Genomic DNA, 25,664 nt, shown 5'->3' on the forward strand with positions numbered 1-25,664 from the left:
AAATAAGTCGTTATTTTGTTTTTTTGGCGCACCAAAAATATTCTCATCACTTTATAATATTATTTTTGAATAACTGTACTCACATGAACTGATTTAAGTATTTTTTTTAGAGAGGAAATGTCATTGCTGGCTATGCAGACCTCACTGAGCCATCGGATTTCAACAAAAATATGTTAATTTGTGTTCTGAAGATTAACGAAGGTCTTACGGGTGTGGAACAACATGAGGGTAAGTTATAAATGACATTATTTTAATTTTTTGGGTGAACTAACTCTTTAATACTGATAGCAAAAGTTAGAGGCAGCGTTTCATTATTCAAGTCACTTCATGAGGGACAAAAACAAATAAAGCCATTTTTGTGGAATGACTAATGTAAACTGTAAAAACGATAACCGCACACCTGACCCTAATAGTTCTTAGTGTTTGTTTACTAATAATTACTAATAATTAGCCTAACCCACACAAACAACGCAGCGCTGTTTCGGAATCCACCACTAACCCTTTGTTTACAGTTGTTGTAAACAACGCTCTTTCTCCGTGTTTTCTCATTGGCTGTTAGATTCATCGATCTTTTTCTGATTGGACAAAGGGGTCATCGCTTTATCTGCACTGAAACATCATTGGCTCAGTAAATAGGTTAGTGGCCCGCTAGTTATTAGATTGAGAGGAAAGTAGGTCACAGCGAATGAAGCAGAAACTGCCCAGCTCCGTCCATATTCGCTTCATCATACATGTGCTTTTCTGCCTTTTCATGTAAGTAAGACTTGTTTGATCTCTAAACGTGCTGAACTGTTCTGTATGTGTAAAGGCAGCTTGATAATTAATTCGCTATAGTCACCGCGAGCTGCATTAAAGTTTCATAACCTCGACTTTTTAAGTAAAATGCAATATTTCTGTCAGGGTTCGTACATTATTAGCACTACAGAAATATTAGTCTATATTTTGCTGCATACTCGCACTTCTCTTTAAACTCATGGCAGGTTATATAAGGTCTCGGAGTAAGAAGTTAACGTGTTAATTACGCGTCATTACGCATGACTGGGTCATATTTCTAATGAAAATATATAGGTTTAAATTAAACCTTAAGCGCAGTCTTTTGCATGGATAAACACATTACAGTGCACGTGCTTTCGTTGTGCTGCGATATGTGCACGAGCCCTTGATCATCCCACTGTAAGCTCTCGTGCACTTTTACTTCTGTAAACACTGAAGCTGTACTAGAATCCCAGTGAACTGACTAGTGTCTACCTGGGCAACATTATAGCGTTATTGGCGCTTGCAGCATGATTTTTCGTTATTCAGCATCACTTTGAGCTGTTTTAGGCATCATAACTTTTACCTTCACTGGCTTGTACTGCAGTTTTGGGGATCATTGGACAACACAGTCAGGAATCAGCATGTTTTGAGGATCAGTTTATAGGGGCTTGCACCATAAAAAAAAAAAACTTTGTCTCACAATTATGACGTTTTTCTTGCAATTGCATGTTTATATTTCACAGTTTGGACTTGTTTTCTTGTAATTATGAGTTTACATCTCGCAATTCTGACTTTATATACACCGATCAGGCATAACATTATGAGCACTGACATGTGAAGTGAAAAACACTGATTATCTCTTCATCACGGTTCCTGTTAGTGGGTGGATATATTCAGGCTTGGGAGGGTTACTTTAAAAATGTATTCTGTTACAGTTGCAAATTACTTCATAAAAAAGATATTCAGTAACGTAATCCAATTACCACAATATGAAAGTAATGTAATCTGATTACTTTTGGAGTACTTCAAGGTCATATATATATATATATATTATAAAGAAAGGAATCAACTTTACTATAAAAAAATCACATTTTTAATTTTAATTATTTCTTCTCAATTTCTGCAAGTTTTTAAATGTTACATATACCAAACTGAACAAGCTCGGATCAAACATTTCTGTTCATGTTTGTTTTGCTTTAATTTTAATCTTTAGCATTTTGGTTACTTTTAAAACCTATTAAAACTAAGCAATCATGTCTCATTTCCACAACTTGGAAATAGAGTACCTCAGGGATGACGCATTTTTGTAGGCAAAACCCGGAAGCGAGTTAGCATTTTAGGGTTGTCCATGTGGATGTTACTTTGACACGTACCACCTACCTAAGCATTGTTGCAGACCATGTACACCCTTTCATGGAAACGGTATTTCCTGGTGGCTGTGGCCTCTTTCAGCAGGATAATGTGTCCTGCCACAAAGCAAAAATGGTTCAGGAATGATTTTAGGAGCGCAACAACGAGTTTGAGGTGTTGACTTGGCCTCCAAATTCCCCAGATCTCAATCCAATCGAGCGTCTGTGGGATGTGCTGAACAAACAAGTCTGATCCATGGAGGCTCCACCTCACAACTTACAGGACTTAAAGGATCAGCTGCTAACTTCTTGGTGTCAGATACCACAGCACACCTTCAGGGGTCTAGAGGAGTCCATGCCTCGACGGGTCAGGGCTGTTTTGGCAGCAAAAGGGGGACCAACACAATATTAGGAAGGTGGTCATTATGTTATGCCTGATCAGTGTAAAAAAGTCAGGATTGTGAGATAAAGAGGTTGCAGTTACCTTATTTTGTTTTATTTTACTTTTTATTCCGTAGCAGAAACAAGCTTCAACTTATCATTGGGTATCACAGTCGAGAATGATTTTAGGCAGTTGTTTTGGGGATCAAATTGTATTCAGCAAATTCAGGCACCATATTCTAGCTGTAGCTGTGTTCAATATTTTTGAGCTTGTGCAGTGGCATGCAGTTTTTGGGAGATATCTGTTGTTGTTGTTGTCCATTCAGCATTTTTGAGCATAATAAATGCATCCAGTATTTTTGGACATTAATGGCATGGTATTTAGACATCATATGTGTGTACAGCTGGTTTGTGGAAATCCTAGTTATGCACAATTTTTTTTTGGCATAATAGATGAATGCTGCAATTTTTGGACATCAAGTGCACAGGTATTATTTTTAAGGCCATAATGATGGATTTAGGCTAAACACTACAGTGTTTTGCAGTAACTTCATCTGCACACTGTGTGTTTGTGCAGTAAAAAGTTTGTTCGATTTTAAGGACTTTTTTTGGATTATTTCTGTACAAATAAAGAATTTGGGGTGATCATGTTGTATTGCACAACACTTGTGCTGCTATTAAGGTGGGATACGGATAAGGTTAGGGACAGGTTTGATGGTATGGTTAGGTTTAAGGGTGGGTTAAGTGTAAAGGAAGGGTAACTGTAATTATAGCTGTAATTACAGAAATTAATTACAACTGTAATTGCATGCAGGGATTTTTTTTAATATTGAAAAACATGTATGTACACAATAATTGCATTGTATCAAATGATTAATTTAAATGTTATTACATATAAAGAAACTTAATATAAAAAGTAAATGTATACTTAATATAAAGTGGGACTGGATTTTGCAAATGTGTTAAGGGCTCATCATTACCTCAAACTTGCATTGAGAGTGTGCAGAGTATCTGCTTTAAAAGTTCTTTTTTTGTGTGTGTGTGTGCGCAGTGAAGCTAATTTGGCAAAGGTGTTGTTGTTGTTTACCTTTACACCTGTATGTGTTTGTATGTGTATTTATTGTGCTGATGTAGATTGTGTAACAAGGAACTAACTGAAAAAAACAAAAGATAGGAAAAAAGAAATGGAGGTTAGAGATTACAAATAGGAATCAGGAAGATGGTGACGATAAGGGACAATAAATGTGAATAAGTGAAAAAACAAGGTGTTAATGAACAAAGGGGGGTAATGTAAAACAGGGATGGTTAATATATAATCCTATAGAATTGAGGAAACTTTTTTTGATTGCAGAGTCTCTATCTGAACTAAGTGATTTTTATTACTTTAAAAAATAAGTGACGGTGGGGGGGCGATGCCGCGTAACACCGTCAACACCGACTATCGCAGCAAGCTTAGTTGGTTGAGGTCGTTGGGATAGGTTGGGAGAGATTGGTTAAGGGGTCTGGATGTGATTAGGAATGTTGTAGTCATTGCAATTGTGAAAATCATGGCGTTAATAACATTGTAGTTGTGGCATTCGTGGTGATCGTGGGGTTCTTGCATATGTTGTAGTGCACCATGACTTGTTGACGCTGTGCAGGTGAAGGCAGTGCATCTGGTAGTACAGTTAAGCAGCTTGCAGTCCGTCCGGCCGGACTCAGAGCCTCTGTCCTCCCATGATCCTCAGCTAACAGTACACCATGTGTATAGAACCCATCTGCTGCCCCTGCAGTCACAGGCATTACTCATCACAACAGCTGATACTGCCAATGACTCCTCATACACTCAGCACAGCAGTTTGGTGGAGTAATGCTGCTTTCCTAACTTTCATACGCTCTTTCTTTTTGTTTTTTTACCTCCTCCCTGCCTCTATCTATGGCCTGTGCTCTCTCAGGTCCAGTGCCTGTTCGTGTATTTCAGCAGAAGCCAGTGCTGTGACGAGACAGCTGTTCTCTGAGGTATGTGCATATTTGGAAACAGAATGTGGAATTAATTCCCGGGTATTCCATCCAAAAATAAAAATCTGTCATTATTTACTCACCCTTGAGTCATTGTATGATTTTTGAATGATTAATGAGTTAAATGTCAGTCTGTTTCTCATGCAGAACTGTTGCATGGCATCAGATGAATTGAAATAGAGCACACAAGTCATATGGACTACTTTTATGGTGTTTTTTGGTCATTTTGTAGCTCGACAACATCAATTTCTGGTTGAATGTAACGAAAAGGTGTCCAGGTCACATTTTGGGTTTCATTTGGGTTCATTGGTTTTTTTGAGATTCACTCTCAGCTGTCAACTTTAAATGTATGGAAATGTATGGAACTTTAAATGTATGGAAAAGAGCAGCATGATCATTCAGCTAAATTTCTCCTTAAGTGTTAAGGATAAATCTTATCCTGTTATCAGTTTCCAAAAGGAGGGCTGTCAAGCGATTAATCGCGATTAATCGCGTACAAAATAAAAGTTTGAGTTTGCATAATATATGTATGAGTACTGTGTGTAATTATTATGTATATATAAATACAAACAAATTAATGTATATAGTTAAGAGAAATATCTTATTTATGAACAAAATATTTTTATTTATATATAATATAAATTATATAAAATATAAATAAATACATATACTTGTAAATATTTCTCAAATATATACATGAATGTGTTTGTTTGTATTTATATATACATAATAATTACACACAGTACTCACACATATATTAGGCAAACTCAAACTTTTGTTTTGTATGTGATTAATCGCGATTAATCGTTTGACAGCCCTAAACAAAAGACAATCATTTGGGTGATTAAATGATGACAGTATTTTAATTTTTGGGTGAACTATTGCTTTATGCCCTAGTCAACAATGTAAAAACAAGAAGCTATGTTTTTGAAATCATTAAAGTCATCCATTGAACTGTCAAACGATTATTATTTTGTACTCCATTTGATGATGTACTATATACTATATGATATGCCTATTATAATACCAATGAATTGAGAACTGTGTATGAATTGTGAACTCTGTAATATTTTGATCTGACTGTGGGGTAAATAGGTCAGATGTACCAAATAATTTTCTTCATGAAAACCATAATCAACACACATCACTTCAGACCTTTTCATGTCTTTTTAATAAGGATAATAATGTTCTGTAACAGACTTACTCAGGTGACCTACATTCACTTGTGTATGTCTGCTTGTTGCCTTTCCTCCTGATATTCTCACGCAGAGCTTTTGGTTTCCTCTCTCTGCTCATGTAACCTACATTGTTTTGATATGATCTAGTGGTTGATTTATAATCAAAGATAGTTTGACTTGTCTGTTTTCAGAGTACTATTATGACTGCTTTTTAAAAAAAGCTAATAAGTATTAATATATATTATTAAAAAAACAACTTACTTTTTACCTACTTGTTTACTGAGTCTGACATGGTGATGGAAAAAAAAATGAGATGGGAGTAAAAAAAAAAATATTTCAATTTAAATTTAATTTAACTTTTGCATTCTCACACAAAACTTTTGTTCCTCTGAGAAACTTGCAAAACTTTTGCATTCACTGCCTAAAAGTTTTGTGATGGAAATAATATGACTTGGGTGGAAAAACTATATTTCAGTGCTTTTCACAACATTTCTCAAGGGAGCACAATAGATTTGCAAGAGAGCGCAAATGTTTAGCAAGTGAATGCAACTTTTCTCACGGGAACACAATAGTTTTGAGAGAAATGCAAATGCAAAAGCATTGGAATATAATTTTGATTGCTTAAAAAGGTTACAGCGCACATCTCCTTCACCGCAAGACGCTCCTTACAGTTCCTGATAGAAATGTCAGCAAAGTTCATGATGTGTAAATGTAGAGAATTCATCAAGGTCAGTCTTCAGTGATTCTTACTGTTGTAATTTCCACACATTTGTCACAGACTTGTCACATTATCAGTGTCCTTCTGTGCTTGTCTGTAGGCTTAAGTTTCTCAATGCAAATTACTGGCGTGAATAGAAGCAGGTGTCAGTCTGACCTATAATGATTGTCCCAGAACATAATCGAATGTGGGCCTCTGGTGGCATGGGGAGATAAGGGTGTTACATAGCAGGTTTAATTGGGTGTCACGGCACCCTGGATCTGTTAGGTCACCTGGATCAAGTGTCAGTTGGTGAAAAATAGGTCAAAGATAATGATGAAGTCAAAGGGAGTCTTAGGGTGTACTCACACTAGGCACGGTTGCCTTGAACCGAGCGTGATTGTCTCCCCTCCCAACTCCCCCGCATTGCCCTTAATGTTCCAGGCATTAAGTCATATACGATGCAACTTTTTGAATGGAAGAAAACAGGAAGAAAAGCACTTTCGCTGAGATACTGCCGCGCAGCGATTTTCACTTGCACGTATCAGAGGATTATTACAAAGGCAGCTGACGTTAATGGAGGAATTTGCAGCTTTACTCGCAAGCTACAATTCCTGTTCATCAATAAGGTGAGATCTATGCCTGCTATAAACCCAAATACACTCAAATTAATTACATGAATTGATGTGTACTATCATAGTAGTAATAAAGATGTTTGCCATCGTAATGATGACAGTAGTGCACACAAAAGTAGTAACTGTTCCGTGGTCAGGCACTGTTAGCGCTCACACTGCATGTGAACCGTGCACGAGCCCAACCAAACCGTGCTCTGGCCCATCTCTTTCAAGCTTACCAGGGCCAGCTAAATGAACCGCGCCTGGGCACGGAACGGAGCGATCACACTTGTCAAGCGAACCAGGCTTTGGCGGTCAAACGCGCTCGGGCACGGTTCAGAGCACCTAGTGTGAGTACACCCATTCTGTATTATCGGCAGGTGTATCATGTTGCAAATTCTCTGCATTGATCAACATAAGCTGCTTGATTTCGAGGGTGACCCGAGTAAGCATTGCTTCTCACATCACTACATTATTAACATGGACTCTTTGCCTGTAAATCTCGCTGAAGTTATACTGCACTCCCCACATGAAGGAGAAGGATATAAGGAGGAGATCAACCATCCATTTCATATCATCAAAAGTTTTCCTTTTTATGCACATTGCTTAAAAGCTATCAGGTTATTGGCAGCATGCTTGTTACTTAAGGTTTTCAGTAACATGCTTGTTTCTAGGCTTATCCGATCATATTAGCAATGTCTGTTACTTAATTGTTGTCATTGTTTAAAACTACCCTTGTGCTTTAAGGCTATCTAGTTGTTTTTGGTTGATTTAGGCTTATCTGGTATCATTGCCTACATGCAGTGCTAAGCTGTGCAACACGGGTATCAGTAACATTATTTTCATTGTTATCGGTACCATGCTTGTTTCTTTAGGCTATCTAATATTATTGCCAACATACTGTACTAAGCTTATCTGGGTACCAGCATCATGCTTGTTCCTTAAAGGATTAGTTCACTTTAAAATGAAAATTACCCCAAGATTTACTCACCCTCAAACCATTCTAGGTGTATGACTTTCTTCTTTCTGATGAGCACAATCAGAGTTATATTAATAAATATCCTGATGCATCCAGGCTTCATAATGGCAGTGAATGGGACCAACGAGTATGAAACTCAAGAAAGTGCATCCATCCACCATAAACGTACTCCACATGGCTCCGGGGGGTTAATAAAGGTCTTCTGAAGCAAAGTGATGCGTTTGTGTAAGAAAAATATACATATTTATAGATGGATGCACTTTCTTGAGCTTCATACTCGTTGGTCACATACACTGACATTATAAAGCCTGGATGCAACAGGATATTTAATAATATAACTCTGATTGTATTCATCAAAAAGAAGAAAGTCATATAGCACAAACCTAGGATGGATTGAGGGTGAGTGAATCTTGGGGTAATTTTCATTTTAAAGTGAACTAATACTTTAAGCCTAGTGTATGTAATGTGCTTATTGCTGCTAAGGCTTATCTGATTATTATTGGAATCCTGCTTGTTGCTTTAGGCTTACCTGGTTATCATTGCCAACATGCTAAGCTTAAGCCTACTTTGGTATCAGCTTGTTCTTTAAGGCTGTGTAGTTGTTATTGGAGCATGCTTGTTGCTTTAGGCTCATCTGGTTATTATTGGAAACATGCTTATTGCTTTAAACTTATATGATTATTACTGCCAACATGCTGTGCTTAATCTTATCCTGGTATCAGTAACATGCTTATTGCTTTAAGGTTATCAGGTTGTTATTGGATCATGTTTGTTGATAAAATGCACAGTATGTAAGTTTCACCTCTAGAGGTCGCTTATTCAAACACTAACAGCGTCGTGGCTTGATAATGTCAAGAAGGAGTGTGGAATCATAAGAGTTGTCATCTTCACCTCCACAAACAATGGAATCATTCCTATGGGACTCAAGCTGAAATCTTGTTCATGGATGAGGAAGCACAGTGTGTTTTCTGGTTTCTACAGGAGTAAAACCGACAACTGAGAATAAAAAGGATATGATGTCAATTTCAGGTTTCCTCCACTATTTTTAGATGCATTTTGTATTGGAAGTTTATTGAACCTTTGGAGAAAATCGGAAAACAAAAAAAAAGAAGTTTGCATATGTTTTATTATTATTATTATTATTATTATTATTATTATTTTAATCTCATTGAATACATCAGGCATTATGGCTTATCAGTTGCTGATATTTATATTGCCAGAAAGTATGATTCGGGTGCCGTATTCACAAAACATTTTATCTTACCACTGAGAGTTCTATTAAATAACAGTAAAAGTTCTTAGCTAAGAGTTTTCTCTTAAAACCTATTCACTGCTGAGAGCAGCTTTTACTAAGCAATAGAGAGAAGTTTTAAGCTAAGAGTAAGGGTGGGTTTGACCTCGTTGCTATAGATGATGTCAACACGCTTACTAACTATGCCCACAGTGATTGGCTGATAGGGGAGGAGTCTCTGTCAGCAATCATAGAAATATTGTAGAATGAGGTATCATGTTGCCATATTCAAATAAAGGTTTTAAAATAGAAATGTTGCATATTCAAATAAAGATTTTTTAATAAAAATGTTGCCATATTCAAATAAAGGTTTAAAAATGTAGGCTAAGTGTCACTAATTAAAGGTGCCCTAGAATTAAAAATTGAATTTATCTTTGCATAGTTGAATAACAAGAGTTCAGTACATGGAAATGACATACAGTGAGTCTCAAACTCCATTCTTATATAAATCTCATTTGTTTAAAAGACCTCTGAAGAACAGGCGAATCTCAACATAACTCCGACTGTTACGTAACAGTCGGGATCATTAATATGTACGCCCCCAATATTTGCATATGCCAGCTCATGTTCAATGCATTACACAAGGGCAGCCAGTATTAACATCTACTGTAGATCTGTGCACAGCTGAATCATCAGACTAGGTAAGCAAGCAAGGACAATAGCGAAAAATGGCAGATGGAGCGATAATAACTGACATGATCCATGATAATATGATATTTTTAGTGACATTTGTGAACTGTCTTTCTAAATGTTTCGTTAGCATGTTGCTAATGTACTGTTAAATGTGGTTAAAGTTACCATCGGTTATTACTGTATTCACGGAGACATTTTTCACGTCGCTATTTTCATTATTAAACACTTGCAGTCTGCATAGTTCATAAACACAACTTCATTCTTTATAAATCTCTCCAACAGTGTAGCATTAGCCGTTAGCCACGGAGCATAGCCTCAAACTCATTCAGAATCAAATTTAAACATCCAAATAAACACTATACTCACATGATCCGATGTATGCATTTAGCATGCATGACGAACACTTTGTAAAGATCCATTTTGAGGGTTATATTAGCTGTGTGAACTTTGTTTATGCAATGATAGAGTCGAGAGCTCGGGAGGGGGCGGAGAGCGCGAGCAATTAAAGGGGCCGCAGCCTGAATCGGTGCATTTCTAATTATGCCCCAAAATAGGCAGTTAAAAAAATTGATTTAAAAAAATCTATGGGGTATTTTGAGCTGAAACTTCACAGACACATTCAGGGGACACCTTAGACTTATATTACATCTTAAGACATCTTATTACATCAAAAAAACGTTCGATGGTACCTTTAAACTAGTATATGTTCAGCTAATTGTCTAGTTTTATCGCTAAAAAGCTTCATGAAATAATCTTAGAGCAAAAATGTAGGTGTCCTAAATTTAGGACTGACACAACCATTATTTTTAAGAGTTTCTCCTAAATCTGCAAAATAGGAGCTACTTTTAGTCTTAAGATGTTTTGTGAATACGGCCCCTGATATCTTGAAATGTAAATTATTGAGATAAATAAACAAAGTACAGTTTATAGTTAATACTTTTTAGCAAAAAAGAAAAAAAGAAAGTATCATTCAGATGACCGAAAGCATGTAGTAGATACAACAGGTTTTTCAGCAAAGTTTAGATCATGTTGATAATTTAAAGAACTTAGAAATTTTCATATCAAATATGATACGGTAGGTTTTATATGGTTAATTTTAAGCCATAGCTCTTTTAAATTTGTCAATACTTGGATTATTTCCAGGTTTAAAAAGAATACAATAACATATTTTCTCTGTTGTGACTTTTGGACTCTCTTGTATATTACATTCAGGAGCTGCGGTCTGCTCACTTACATCATCCAGACCCCTCTCTTGTGTCCAGGTTATGAAATGGTCAAGCTTTGTCAGGGTGGAGATTATATATCCCCCTTTACTACAGCTCTGTTCTCTTGCAGAGGAGGATCGCGTCAGACAGCCTCAGGAAATGGTGAAGGTAGAGCAGCCCTCGTCTATCTCTGTGGTGAGTTTAAGGAATATTCCCTTTTACATTTCTAATTTCTGCTCCTTTACTGTAAATAATGAAATTCAGATTTAAGGTATCATTTGCATTAGGTATTTAATTATCATATATAAAAGCTGGTCTTTGGAACTCTAAACTTTAAGTGTTTGTGTTATTGCAGATGTCTTTCAATATTGTTTTAACAATAGCAGAATACAAGAAACGAAGGGATTACATTTATGTTTGTGTTTTGCAGATGATCTAATGGCAGACCAAAGAATGGACATCTCCTCCACAATGAATGAGTTCATGTCCAGTTCCACTGACCTGATCAGCAGCTCCATGGGAACGCCAGGCATGGACTACAGTCGCAAGAGGAAGGGCAGCATCACCGACTATCAGTAAGAGCGGATCCTAAATGATCCTCTAACTCTTCATTCTTCATCGATCATGTTTGTGTGTTCATAATGGACCTCAAGCATAATGTCTAGTTCTGTGAGAAAGCGTGTGCGAACAATTGGAAGTGTGATCAAAAATTTGAAAGAAACTAAAACTTTTATTCAGCAAGAACACATTATATTGATTAAATGTGACAGTGAATACATTTATAATGTTACAAAAATGCTGTTCTTTTGAACGAAGAATCCTAAAAAAATGTATCACAGTTTCCACAAAAATATGAACTGTTTTCAACATTAATAAGGAATGTTTCTTGAGCACCAAATCTGAATACTGGAGTAATAGCTACTAAAAATTCAGCTTTGCCATCAAAGGAATAAATTATTTTTTTTTAAATATGCAGACTTGGTGAGAATGAGACTTCTTTCAAAAACATTTTGAAATTTTGAATGATAGTGTATATTGTACCAAAGTATGTGTGGTGCGGAGCAGAGCAGAGTTGCATCATTTTGCTTGTAGCAGGTTTTTGTTGTTGTTGTTGTTGTTGTTGTTTTATTGGAAAGTGAACATCTGTGTTCCTTCTCTGTCTAAGATCGGTCTAATATCACTTTAAAACATTGTTCTTTCACTCCACTATGTTAAACACAGTATTGATACTCTATTAGCAATAATATTGAAAAAAGGGAATTTATGAAGTATTATCTTAAAGATAACAAAAATCCTAAATAAGAAATAAATAATACTAAATAGTGGGTAAAAAGATGGGTATATAGTGTGACTCTCTGCTCTCAGATATGTAGTTTTTAAAATAATTCATCATCAACAATCAAAAAATTATTTCAAGCAATCTAATCATCATACGCATGTAAATTGTGAAAACTGTGAAAGTGAGAAGCAGGAAATTGAAAACCCGGAATGGACCAGAATCTGAGTAATTACACAATGCTTTGCATTGTGGAGGGAACTTGCTGTCATTCCTCTCCACTCACATACTTGTCTTCTTTGCTTATGAGTTTTAAACCATAAACATTTACTGTAAGTTAGCATGATTTGGCATATTTTGTATAGTCCACACAATAAATAAATAAAAAATATTGATTCTGTCATCATTTACTCACCCTCAAATCATTAAAAACCTGTGTGACTTTTTTTTTTTCTTCTGTGGGACATAAAAGAAGATATTTTTAAGAATGTTCAGTACTTCCCACAGGTTTGAAATATACTTGCGGTGGTAGCCGGGTGAAAAATCCTCCTATTACCCACGGCACAAAAATGGTCTACTACATGTGACAAACAAATAATGTGTGATTTTTAACAGTATTTTTATTCATTTAATTTTAATTACATAGCATACTATTACATTTAATTACATACTAATATTATGCATTATTATGCATTGCAAATTATGCAAAATTACAGCATTTAAATGGTTATTTTCGTATGTTCTCCTTGCTGTCATATAGTGTCTCTCTCAGTGAATGGGACACAGATTTTACTAGTAAAATTGTATAATTTGTGTGTCAAATACTGTTCTTAGTCTTTTCTTCCTGTGGGGGAGACTACAATAATTTACTATGAATTAAATGGAAATCAAATTAAATACAATTTATTGTGTAACTAAAATACCAATAATGCCCAAAAGAAAAAGAAAAAACTTAGCATGTGACTTTTAATTATAAACAAGCCCGAAATACACAGAGACTCTTATTTTGAAATGTCTGTACTATTGCAGGGTGATCCTTCAGATTCTAAAACCGTATAAAACGTTTTATATAAAGGCCATAAAGTAGACATTGTAAAAATTCATTAACTTGAGTTCATTAGCAATCGCTTGGCATAAATCTGCGCTTTTCATTGATTGAGAATCACTTTGAAGCAGACTGAAGCGCTGTCCCGTGAGCTTGTAGAACGCGCAACAGTGCCCCCTTGTGACTTTGCAACATGCAGCACCTGCGGGAATGTTAGCGGGAGTGAACAGTTCTGACGCACACATAACGAGCAGGTACGAAACGACTAGTTAATCGATCGCGGATGGTTTCATTATCTTGGGCAGATATAAAAGTATAAAAGGATAAAAATAATAAAAGCAAAAATGTGTCTCCAATATACTTGGGCGGCCGTTATTATACCTGGGCGGCCCGCCCAAGTAAAGTCTATTGATGTTGATAACTGATGTTGGTAACCAACCAGTTTTGGTTCCCAGTGACTTCCGTGGTATTTTTTTGTTAGTTCAATGAAAGTCAATGGGAATCAAAACTGTTTGGTTACCAGCATTATTCAAAATTAAAAAAAAAAAAAAGAAAGAAAGTTATAGAGGTCTGAAATGACACAAAGGTGATTAAATTATGACAGAATTTTCTCTTTTTGGGGGAGGGGTGGACTATTCCTTTAATATAAGATTATAGGAAATTGATTTTGTCAATGTCTTTTTTTTCACAGAATCGATGGATATTCTTTTGAGTAAGTATCAAAACATCAAAATGACTTTACAATAGTAAAAAATGTGAATAAAAATGTACATTCAGTTACAAAAAGCTATAACCATGGCATACCCTGGTGCATGAGCAGTATAAAACACTACCATGATATATATATATATATATATATATATATATATATATATATATATATATATATATATATATATATGTATCATATTACCATGCTATCATCACTAAACATGGTACTGTCAGAGTACATTTTTGTAAGTGTTTGTGTCTCTCTTTAAAGACAGGCACATCATTCATCTAATTAAAGAGAAAAAATAATTGGGTGCAACTTTATTTTACAGTACATGTACTTATAGTGTACTTACCTAAGAAAATACTGGGTAATATAAGGTAACTACAGGGGTTAAGGTTAGGTTTAGGGGTAGGTTCAGGGTAAATACCGAGTTATTACCCAGTTATTGTAATTACTATAATAAGTACATCGTATGTACATGGGTAACAGGACTGTAAAATAGTGCTACCAATAATTGTATCAACTCACCCGTTTGATTTTGAGAAAAATGCCAATTTTATCCTCTTAGATCTGAGGCTTCATGGATGAGATTCCTCATCCCGAGCTCACAGCTCACACATTCCCCTGAGAATGAACGGTCAGTGAGTATGGATGAAGAGATGCTAACTGGTCAAACTGTCCAGTCTGTGCTTATTTTGAGACAGATGTACTCCAGCACCTTTGATATCCAAATTCTCACTTCACGCAGAGCAATGGAACACAAAGTGTTTCAAGGACAAAAATTGTGAAAATTGTCTTCACACTTGTAGTTCTCTTGGTTCTTTTGGTCCAGATCAAAAAAAAAAAAAAAAAAAAAATGAGAAGAAGATACTTTTAGTCCTGGTTTGCTTGGTGCTTACACCGTCATTTTTAACAACAAACCTAAAGATACAGAACAAAACAAAACAAAAAATGGCTTTTATGACGTATATCTTTCTGACGTACAATGCTGTGTGCTGGGATAAATGTGCTTCTTGTAGGCACAATATTTATGTGCATACAAATGGTATTTTTTACCAGCTGAGAACTCATGAAAAGTTTATTAAATGTGTAAAGGAGTCTGTAACGAAGTTCACATTCAGGGAAGAAGGAGGCGGTGAACGTTCAACACTAACTTTAATCATAAATAAACAACAAAACGAAAGTAAACGGCAGCCCCTCATGGATGACTGCAGCAAATAAACATAATAAAACAATAACATAAATAGTCCAGGCCTAGTCCTCTCTCGTCTTGCACTGTCGTCACTCTTTTATCCTTCTGAGGCCTTGTCTACACTAATAAGTTTAGTGTTTGAAAACGCATCTTTTTCTCTCCGTTTTGGCCTTCCGTCCACACTGAGACAGTGTTTTTATTAGCGAAAACAAAGCTTTTTGAAAGCGCTTTCCAAAGTGGATAATTTTGAAACCGTAGTTTTCCCGTTGTGGTGTGGACTATGAAAACATAGGTATTTGAAAATGATGACGCAAGTTTAGTCATGTGACGCATATTGTACCGATAGATATTCATGTTTATACCGCTATTGTGCCCGTTATGTGTTATTCATTTTCAGACAGTTACTAAAATGTAACTTTGCACATTCTTCATATCACAGTTCTGCAAAGAGGACAAAAATTTACTCACATTTGTCATCCTGTGCCAAAACATGAGAACAGTTGCGTTTTAGACCAAACGATGGTGAGTGAGTGCGACCTGGACTCATCAGTGAATGCTGAGATATTTTGTGAAATAAAATGATCCTGCCAGAAGTATTGCATGAGAACTTTATGTCTTGTTCCATCTGTATCATCTCAGTGAGCTTTTATGAGGGTTTTACACATGCGTAATAAGGTGAATTCAGTGTGGACGAGAAAGTTTTGGAAAACGATTGAAAACGCTAGTTTAGACGGAGAGAGTTTAGGAATGAAAACGTCATTTTCAAAGGTATCCGGATTAATGTAGACGTAGCCTGAGCTCACCGTGAGACTCGCTCCGTTCCCATGGCTCTTGGCCCCACCCTGCTTGCCACAGAGTCAAAAACAGCACCAGGAATTCCTCTGTCGCACACACAAATGATGATCCGCTGCAATGAGATGGCGATTCTAAAGCCTGTACTGAACTGTAATGGGCAACACAGGGATTATGATGAGAAGAACCAGGTGTTCTTGAGCATTCTGTCCTCACATCTTGAGACATCACATCCTGTTTTTGATTCATTTAGATGTGTCTTTGGTCTGTGTTGCATTCATTTTTCAGTTGAAGTTTGTTTGGAAGCAGACTGAGGCCCAACTTTTGGTGTGCACCAGGGTTCGGATGGCAGTGTTTACACTTAGACTAACTGACTAACACTAACAGAGCAATCACATCAGAGTTTGTTTTAATCGAAGCAAACCTGCCAAGTGTGAATACACCCTATAAAGTCACTAACTAAACGCCCACAACCATTGGGCTGGCATTCGGACTCAATTACTCAATTAAAGGGAAATTCCCTAAACAGTATTTCCGCACAAAAACCTTATTCTCCCAGCACCCACAATCCAGTGTAACCAGGTGCTACCTGTGTGCTGGCATTAAGTTAATGTTTTCAGTTCAGCCTTTCTGTTAAAATTAGACTTAATTATAGATTGTTCCCTATGTACATTGCTGGTGAAGTTAATGTTGGGCTATTAACGCCCGTGAAGAGGTAAGCGGTTAGCGAACGCTTATCATAATTTTACTCAAAACAGATGTTTGAGACAATACTGATCATAGCTTTAGTTATTCATCCAGTGATGGACGAGCACTTTCTGCATTTAAAGAGCCGATTCATGTGCTTGGATTGTTGCTGTGTGCTGCTGTCAATTATGATAGTCTGCCATTACTTGATTTGCATTAATTGTTTTTGGTGCTCAAACTACGCAAACAGCATGTGCACATAACACTATCATTACAATTTACAGTCACAATGAATTTTAAGTGAATTGACCCATTTTAATAACTATTTCAGTGTTTAAAAATCATGCAAAATAGTAGTTATTGTATGCAGCTGTGATTTTTAATGTTCGTTTTTAACTATAACTTGTAATGCAGGGTTTCCTATCCAAGGGTTTGTATACAACAGGGTTCTTTAGATTCTAATGGCATGAAATTAGTTATTTTAATTGTTGGCAAACAAGAACAGATACATTATATTTATTGATATTTTGCTTAAATCTCAGTCATTACTTTAGGTAAATGATTGAGGTCATAGGGTTTCAGATAGATTAAAAGTTACTTAACCAACAGAAAACAAATCTGCAGTAGATGTTATCACAGTGTGAAGCCCTCAGGTAAAAGGCGTGTAAAATTTCTCTCATTATGGTCAGTTATGAAACCAGCCATTATGAAACAACCAAGCTGGAGTTGATGGTGCGTGAAATGGGAGTTATATCCATATCAAGTCATAGTATATTGTTTCTGGTACCATATTGTGGGGAATAATGAGGTGAAATTCATTAGAGGTGCCCATAGCCTAATCATTTATGGTCTATAATGACAATTAACGAGGAAGAGAAAAATGATTTAGTTTTAAAGATTACTATTCAGAAATATTAGTTTTTGAGAAATATGTTGTCCTTTTAACTTGCAGTATAAACATGTGACTTTCATGCATTTGAATTTTAAGTACTTTATATAGGTTGACTCCTGAACTATTTAAGCTAATATATTTGTTTACTGTTTATTTTTAAGGGACAATATGGACACAGACAAGGACAAACAACTTGGAAGGTAAACTGAATTAATGATCAAGCTATGTATCGCATATATACACATTATGGTCTAAAAGTCTGAGAACACAAATGAAAATGCTTTTATTTTGCATTTTTCAGACTTTTTTAATAAAAAATTATATTATTTAAATGGAAACAAATAGCATGATTTCACAAATGAACTGTATTTGATTAGTGACCTGTAAATATAGCAGAATCTTATTCATGTCTTATTCATTTTATTCACAATTTGTTTAATTTTTTTTACATGCAAACTGTGCAGTCTGAGCGTGGGTAAGGCTGGGCAAGGCTTAACCTTCCCCTGGCCACAGACTTGAGACTAGCATGGGATTTTCTCTCTTAGAAATTCCTTTTAGAGGGAAAAACTGCTCATAACTGCTGGTCTACGATCAGTTTTCTCCATAATAATAGCATATTGGCGAAATAGATTTGGCAAGCAATCCAGTGTGTCTCTGTGTTTCGCTCTAGAGATTGTCAAAGGTTGATTTTGGTAGTATTTACAACATGTTTTTGCAGCGTTGAACAATGTAGCCAATCACAAACATGTCTGTTGATTTCTTGAACGCAATGGCCAATCAGAAGTGTTTAAGTTAGAATCCACTCACCGCCCAAAACGCCCAAAAAAAGTTTTTTTCCAGTGCTGAGTTCTGCACGCTCGTGAATCCTCTCATGATAACAAAGTGAAAATCACATTATGAAATGAATGTTTTTCTCCAAAACACGTTGGCCACAATTATAGAAATTCTTATGAGTAAAATATCTCTGAAGTATATTCCCATTCATATTTACATATTTTTAGCCCATCAGGGAGACTAGGAGCATGAAATTGTCCAACCATGACTTCACAGGAGTATAAATATGAGGAAACACAAAGGCCAAATTCCCTTATTCATCCACATTGTGTAAAACCAAAGAATATAGTTCTGATGTGCAGCAAAAGATTGTTAAGCTTCACAAAATAGAAAGTGGCAGTAAGAAAATAGCTAAAGAATTGAAAATTCCTATTTCCACCATCAGGGCAATAATTAAGAACTTTCAATCAACTAAATATATTACTAAATGAAATTACTAAATTAAACGCTTAAATATACTTCAGGATCTTTGAAATTGTGGGCCTATTTTTCTTCTGGAGGTCCTGGACATATTGTTCAGATACATGGCATCATGAATTCTAACAAATACTAACAGAGAAAAAAATTAAAACCTGACCAACCTCTGATAGAAGGACAATGATCCAAACCAAACATCAAAATCAACACAAAAATGTGTCACTGAGCACCAAATGAAGTCCTAGTTCCCTGTCCTGAACATTATAGAAAATGATTGGGGTGAACTGAAGATGAGAAACACCAACATGGAGCTGGGAATCTGAAAGATCTGGAGAGATTCTTTTGTCAGGTGTTCTCCAAACCCATCAGGCATTGTAGAAGAAGACCCAGAGCTGTTATCTTGGGAAAAGGAGGTTGAAAAAGTATTGAATAAAACGGTGCCATTAATTATGGCCAAGGTGTATTGGAGAAAAACATTTCATAATGAAACTTTCCCCACATTTTCAATTCTTTTACTTCAATGAAATGTTAGATTGTTGTGACTTTTTGCAGATCTTATTTTCACAGCCAAATTGCATCATATTTACCAAGTGTGCCAATAATTCTGACCTTTTCCAAGTAAAATGGTTCATCTATAACTGGTGTTTATTCTTAGTTTACATAATTGATTAATTTCTCGGATGTTAAGCTCATCATTTTTCTCTCAACAGGGTCGATCACCAGATTAAGAATGCAAGGTACTGTAATTCAGCATTTCTGTTTTTTTTTTTTTTTTTTTATCAGTGGATAAAGCCTATTGTAGATCAAATGCCATTTCTTCCAATTGTAACATTGTTTTGGACTCTTGGTTGTCAGCAGGGAGGCTCACAGTCAGATAGAGAAGAGACGCAGAGATAAAATGAACAGCTTTATTGATGAGCTGGCTTCATTAGTGCCTACCTGCAACGCCATGTCCCGCAAGCTGGACAAACTCACTGTGCTGCGCATGGCGGTCCAGCATATGAAAACACTTCGAGGTGAGATTCACACTGTCATTCACATAGAACCATTATGGCCTGGCTGGGATTTTAAATGTAAGTAATTTGGTAGCTGAGTACTGTAGCATAAATATAAATATTTATATTTAAAATAATTATATTTCAATGCTTTTGCGTTTGCTTCCATATGCATATTTTTTCCTGTCTTTTTAAGGTGCTGCAAACCCTTATACTGAAGCTAACTACAAGCCAGACTTTTTATCAGACGATGAGCTGAAGCACTTAATATTAAGGGTAGGTGACCTAAAGAAATGTTGTGTTATGCTGAGTGATAATCCCTGGCTGTGATTCATTGGTGATTCACTCTGGGTCTCAGGCTGCTGATGGTTTTCTATTCGTTGTGGGCTGTGATCGGGGGAAGATCCTTTTTGTATCAGAGTCTGTCTACAAAATTCTAAATTACAGTCAGGTAAGGCCTACTAATGCTTCATAACATCCATAATATGATTCGGAACTCAGACTGTGAAGTGACTCATATTGCCGTCTTACAGAATGACCTGATTGGCCAGAGTTTGTTTGATTATTTGCATCCTAAAGACATTGCAAAAGTCAAAGAGCAGCTCTCGTCATCTGACACAGCACCACGGGAGAGACTCATTGATGCTAAAAGTAAGTTAGTAACTGCTGCTATATGCCTTAAATACAGCATTATGCAAGCAAACAGTAAATGCTGGAGTACACTACAGGAAATCAGAACAGATTTTAAAACACTAGGCATACATCTTTTGCCTTTATACATATTGCGGACTTTTGCAAATGGTTACAGAGGAAAAACTCATTCAAGTTGTTCTGAACGCAATAAACTCAGGAAAAACATGTCACGTTGATTAAGGAGATTGCCTCAAAATATCATATGTGCTTGATATCCTCTGACTGGATGGAATCATAGTCTGAAGCTAAAAAGCTTGTGCCCATCATGCATTACATGATTTTATGGTATTTCTGTCAACTCCGACACTCCAACACAAATATGTACAAAAGTCATGTAGTGTATCCCAGCCTTTAATTACATACATTTCATTTGTTTCACCAGTTGTTGAAATGATCTGACAGTGCATTATTTTCACAGCTGGGCTGCGAGTCAGGACAGACATTGCCCCTAGTCCCTCCAGATTGTGCTCGGGGGCCAGACGCTCCTTCTTCTGCAGAATGAAGTGCAACAGGTCCCTTGTCAAAATGGAGGAAAAAGATTTTTCCTCGACTTGCTCCAAAAAGAATGGTAAATCATTTATTTCATTTACTTTGTCTTAGTGTTGTCATAACTTTGATACAGTACCTTGACAAATATCGATATTCAATACCATTTTCGATACAACGGGTAAAACTGCCATATATACATTTTATTATAATCTCATAATTTTTTTTTTTTTTATAATTTGGTTAACTTTGATGCAATAGCTTACACACAGCACAGGGAGGTTTTATTTGGAACTCTGAACTAAATTTACCAAAAAAAGACAAGAAAACAGACTGTAAATAATATAAGAACAAATAGACAAATTGCAAATTATAGCACAAATACATTCAATAGAATAAAGAGACAAATGAAATGAACATGGCTTTTAAGTGTTTCAGGTGGGTCTAATAGTAATATTCAGGTAAGAAATATACAGAAATTAAATAATGTGAAATTAAATCCAGTGTGTAATATTTAAGAGGATTTACTGACTGAAATGCAATATAATATAATATAATATACATAACTATGTTTTCAGTGGTGTATAAAGTTTTTATTACCTTAGAATGAGCCATTTCTATCTACATTCACCACAGGTCCCCTTACATGGAAGTCGCCATTTTGCGCCACCATGATTCTACAGTAGCCCTAAATGGACAAACTGCTCTACAGAGCCTCATTGCTTGACTAGCTACTTTCTGCTGTCTCAGATGACGACATCTTTGTCCTGTGTTGGCCACTGTAGCTTCTCTGTGTGCTTCGAAAGGAAGGAGTGAGCGGTGGACTGAGCTGTTGGTTGCAATTCGCAACCTCACCGCTAGATGCCACTAAAATTTACACACTGAACCTTTAATCAGATGTAAAATAACACTGGATAGTCTTCATTGTAAAAATTAGATATGGATTAATCCTTACAATTAGTTACAGAAGTTGTTCAGTCAAGAGCAAAGAGTGACTTTATCTTTTGTTCTTTGATTAACAGACAGGAGCAGGCTTATTAGGCTGCTGTCACTTTAAGAGCTTATGCACGAATTCAATATACTGTTACACAACATGCGTTTTCTTTCTCAACTATTTCCGTTCCAAAACTGACTGTGTTTACCTGAATACTCATCAAGACCAGCATTTTGACATCATTTTTGTGTGTATTTGACTGTTTAAGTGCAATAAGCCACGAAAAAGAACTTAATTTGGTACTCGCACGCTGTTTGAGAGGCGGCTTTATGTGTGCACTTATATAGATCAGTAGTGCGTGTGCTTTTGGTGAGCGTAATACATGCAACACTATTCATCCGGAATGAATGAGATGAGTGAGTGAGATGGAAGTGGGTCACGGGTGTGTCAAACTGTCAATTTGCCTTCGGAGAGAAGAGAGAGTGAAAACATGCAGCTGGTATCGGTGTATTGATACTGCAGAAAAGGAGTATTGTAATCGATATTTCAGTATTGATACATATCGAAATATTGATATTTTTAACAACAGTGCTTTGAATATTGTTAAACATTCAAAAACAACGATTGATTGACAACGATATTGATTTGTTTTTTTCCCTGCAGCCGATCGCAAGAGCTTCTGCACCATCCACAGCACTGGATATCTGAAGAGCTGGCCGCCAACTAAGATGGGCTTAGATGAAGACAATGAGCCTGATAACGAAGGCTGTAATCTCAGCTGCTTAGTGGCCATTGGCCGATTACATCCTCATATTGTCCCGCAACCTATGAATGGAGACATCCGGGTGAAGCCGACAGAGTATGTCTCGCGCCATGCCATTGATGGGAAGTTTGTCTTTGTGGACCAAAGGCAAGTGGTGACTACTGGACACCCAAACACGAAATACAATTGCAGTTTAAAGGTGCGGTCGCATGTACCGTTGCTCAGCGAAATTTTGCAAGCAAATCCACTCGGTAATTTTAATGGGAATCTGTGCAATGAAGAATTTTGCCTGATGGACTTCCAGTGGCAAAAAAATTTCTATATGTGAATGTCGCATCAGGTTAAAGTTGGATGAACTTTGAAACTCAAATTCACAGCACCAACCAATAGCAAGCAGTGAGGGCAGAAACTCATAACTTAGAACAAAGCAAAACTGAAGATCCACGGTGGATGAGACACTATGCTTCAATATTTAAAAAAAAAAAAAATCCATAAAGAAGCTGTTTAGAAAGCAGTTATTTAGGGTTGGTTCGTTTGCTTGCTGGCAGGAATGGCTTTGGATGGCCTGCTTTCTTTCGTCTGCAACATTTAGCAGAGCAACATGTGACCGCAACTTGCTTGAATGTGACATATCTTGCTTAAATAACCTTAAACAATACCAATGCACTGCAACATGTGGCATGGCTTATATAATATGGTATACTTTTCCAGATTCTAAATTACATTAGTGTAAGCAAACTATTAGGTAAAAGTGATTATTGTTTGAGTGATGTTTGTGTTGTCTACTGATGGATAAACTGATTTAGGATCAGACGTTTGACCTTATGGCCAATCCTGATAGCGTGACAGCTTATTTGATTTTGTGAGCACAATGCTGGTCAATATTCATATATAGAAATGGATAAATGGCCCAGCTGGAGGTAAGGTCACGGCCTGGCTAGAGGCCTCTGTGACAGGAACAGTTGCAACTTAATATCTCGCAATTCTGACTTTATATCTCACAATTCTGACTTTATATCATGCAATTCTGACTTTATATCTCACAATTCTGACTTTATATCTTGAAACTCTGACTTTATATCTCTCAATCCTGACTTTATCGCAATCCTGACTTTGTCACGCAATTCTGACTTTATATATCGCAATCTTGACTTTATATCACGCAATTCTGACTTTATAACTCACAATTCTGACTTTGTCATGCAATTCTGACTTTATATCTCACAATTCTGACTTTATATCTTGAAACTCTGACTTTATATCTCTCAATTCTGACTTTATATCTCACAATTCTGACTTTATATCATGCAATTCTGACTTTATATCTCACAATTCTGACTTTATATCTCACAATTCTGACTTTATATCATGCAATTCTGACTTTATAACTCACAATTCTGACTTTATATCTCGCAATCCTGACTTTATATATCGCAATCCTGACTTTGTCACGCAATTCTGACTTTATATATCGCAATCTTGACTTTATATCACGCAATTCTGACTTTGTCACGCAATTCTGACTTTATATCTCACAATCCTGACTTTGTCACGCAATTCTGACTTTATATATCGCAATCCTGACTTTATATATCGCAATCCTGACTTTATGTCACGCAATCCTGACTTTATATCTCACAATCCTGACTTTGTCACTCAATTCTGACTTTATAACACGCAATTCTGACTATATCTCGCAATTGTGACTTTATATCTCACAATTCTGAGAAAGAAATTGCAAGATGTAAATTCGCAAATTGCAAGAAAAAAGTCAGAATTGTTACCTTTTTATTTTTTATTCAGTGGCGGAAACAAGCTTCATATACTTCTACTACTGCACAGTACATCACAACTTTGCATATTGCCCCCTAGTAGACTCTTCTGTCTCAACATTCACCATCTGCGCAATTACAAAATATTATATATTCATATAGTGACATATGTGAGTGAAATGGCTTATTCAAAAAGAAAAAGAAAGTAGGTCAGGGACTTTGTTCTATTTAATGGTTGAGATGTGACTATTACACTCAAAAATGGAGGCGGATCAGAGTGTGAGCTTGCGGTTGATTGTAAGAAAGAGAAGCAGTCCAATATGCGTCCACAATGACTTTGATGCTGTCATTATAAACTGATCTACAGAACATCTAAAAAACGTAGGCTTTATATTAAGTGATTTGAGATGAATGAAGAAAGTACAGAAAATTGTGTGTAAAAGATTCCTCTTTTCATTTCAGGGCCACGGCCATTCTTGCTTATCTACCTCAAGAGCTGCTGGGCACGTCTTTCTATGAGTATTTCCATCAGGATGACATCGGACATCTTGCTGAATGCCATAGACAGGGTAACAATAGAGCGATCCTCTCCATACATTTCCTGCAGCGTGACCAGACTCATGTCATGATTTCTGATCTGTCTGTTTGCAGTACTCCAGATGAGAGAGAAGATCAACACTAACTGTTACAATTTCAAGATTAAAGATGGCTCTTTTATAACTTTAAGAAGTCGCTGGTTCAGTTTCATGAACCCTTGGACCAAAGAAGTAGAATACATTGTCTCAACTAATACAGTCGTCTCGTAAGTAAACAAAATCTCTACAAACAAAATATGTTCTCAGTGTTCTGATAGTTTGGTTTACTGACTTGAATGGCTGTGTGTTTTTAAGGGGAAGTTCACTTGAGGGAGCAGAGCCTCACTATCCTCAGCTCACTGCCTCCCCCCAGAGTATGGACAGTGTCCTTACAGCCGGTGACGGTATGCTGATCTAATTTACTCTCCACATCCTAACACAGCAAATAAATTAGTGACTGTTAAACCATGTCCTAACCCAGAGGTTGGGAACCTGTGACTCTATATATATATATA

At 36.3% G+C, this 25,664-nt stretch overlaps 1 protein-coding gene across 4 annotated transcripts in view; it reads left to right on the forward strand.

Annotated features, from left to right (window-relative positions):
* The first annotated feature begins 619 nt into the window (after positions 1–619).
* arntl1b (aryl hydrocarbon receptor nuclear translocator-like 1b) overlaps positions 620–25,664 on the forward strand; it is a 29,587-nt gene continuing 4,542 nt past the window's right edge. Inside the window, exons 1-16 of one of the 4 annotated variants that reach the window (XM_048186260.1) lie at positions 620–753; positions 4,421–4,484; positions 11,212–11,276; positions 11,512–11,656; positions 14,094–14,114; positions 17,842–17,880; positions 19,642–19,668; positions 19,787–19,947; positions 20,123–20,202; positions 20,285–20,377; positions 20,460–20,577; positions 21,038–21,187; positions 22,703–22,949; positions 25,037–25,143; positions 25,226–25,376; positions 25,465–25,553. In XM_048186260.1, the coding sequence (XP_048042217.1) occupies positions 11,520–11,656; positions 14,094–14,114; positions 17,842–17,880; positions 19,642–19,668; positions 19,787–19,947; positions 20,123–20,202; positions 20,285–20,377; positions 20,460–20,577; positions 21,038–21,187; positions 22,703–22,949; positions 25,037–25,143; positions 25,226–25,376; positions 25,465–25,553 (1,420 nt within the window). In that variant the 5' untranslated portion in view covers positions 620–753; positions 4,421–4,484; positions 11,212–11,276; positions 11,512–11,519. The remainder of the gene's footprint in view (positions 754–4,420; positions 4,485–11,211; positions 11,277–11,511; positions 11,657–14,093; positions 14,115–17,841; positions 17,881–19,641; positions 19,669–19,786; positions 19,948–20,122; positions 20,203–20,284; positions 20,378–20,459; positions 20,578–21,037; positions 21,188–22,702; positions 22,950–25,036; positions 25,144–25,225; positions 25,377–25,464; positions 25,554–25,664) is intronic. The other 3 variants (XM_048186261.1, XM_048186262.1, XM_048186263.1) reach the window with 3 other exon arrangements.

Source organism: Megalobrama amblycephala, linkage group LG3, assembly GCF_018812025.1.
Source record: "Megalobrama amblycephala isolate DHTTF-2021 linkage group LG3, ASM1881202v1, whole genome shotgun sequence".
NCBI lineage: Eukaryota > Metazoa > Chordata > Actinopteri > Cypriniformes > Xenocyprididae > Megalobrama > Megalobrama amblycephala.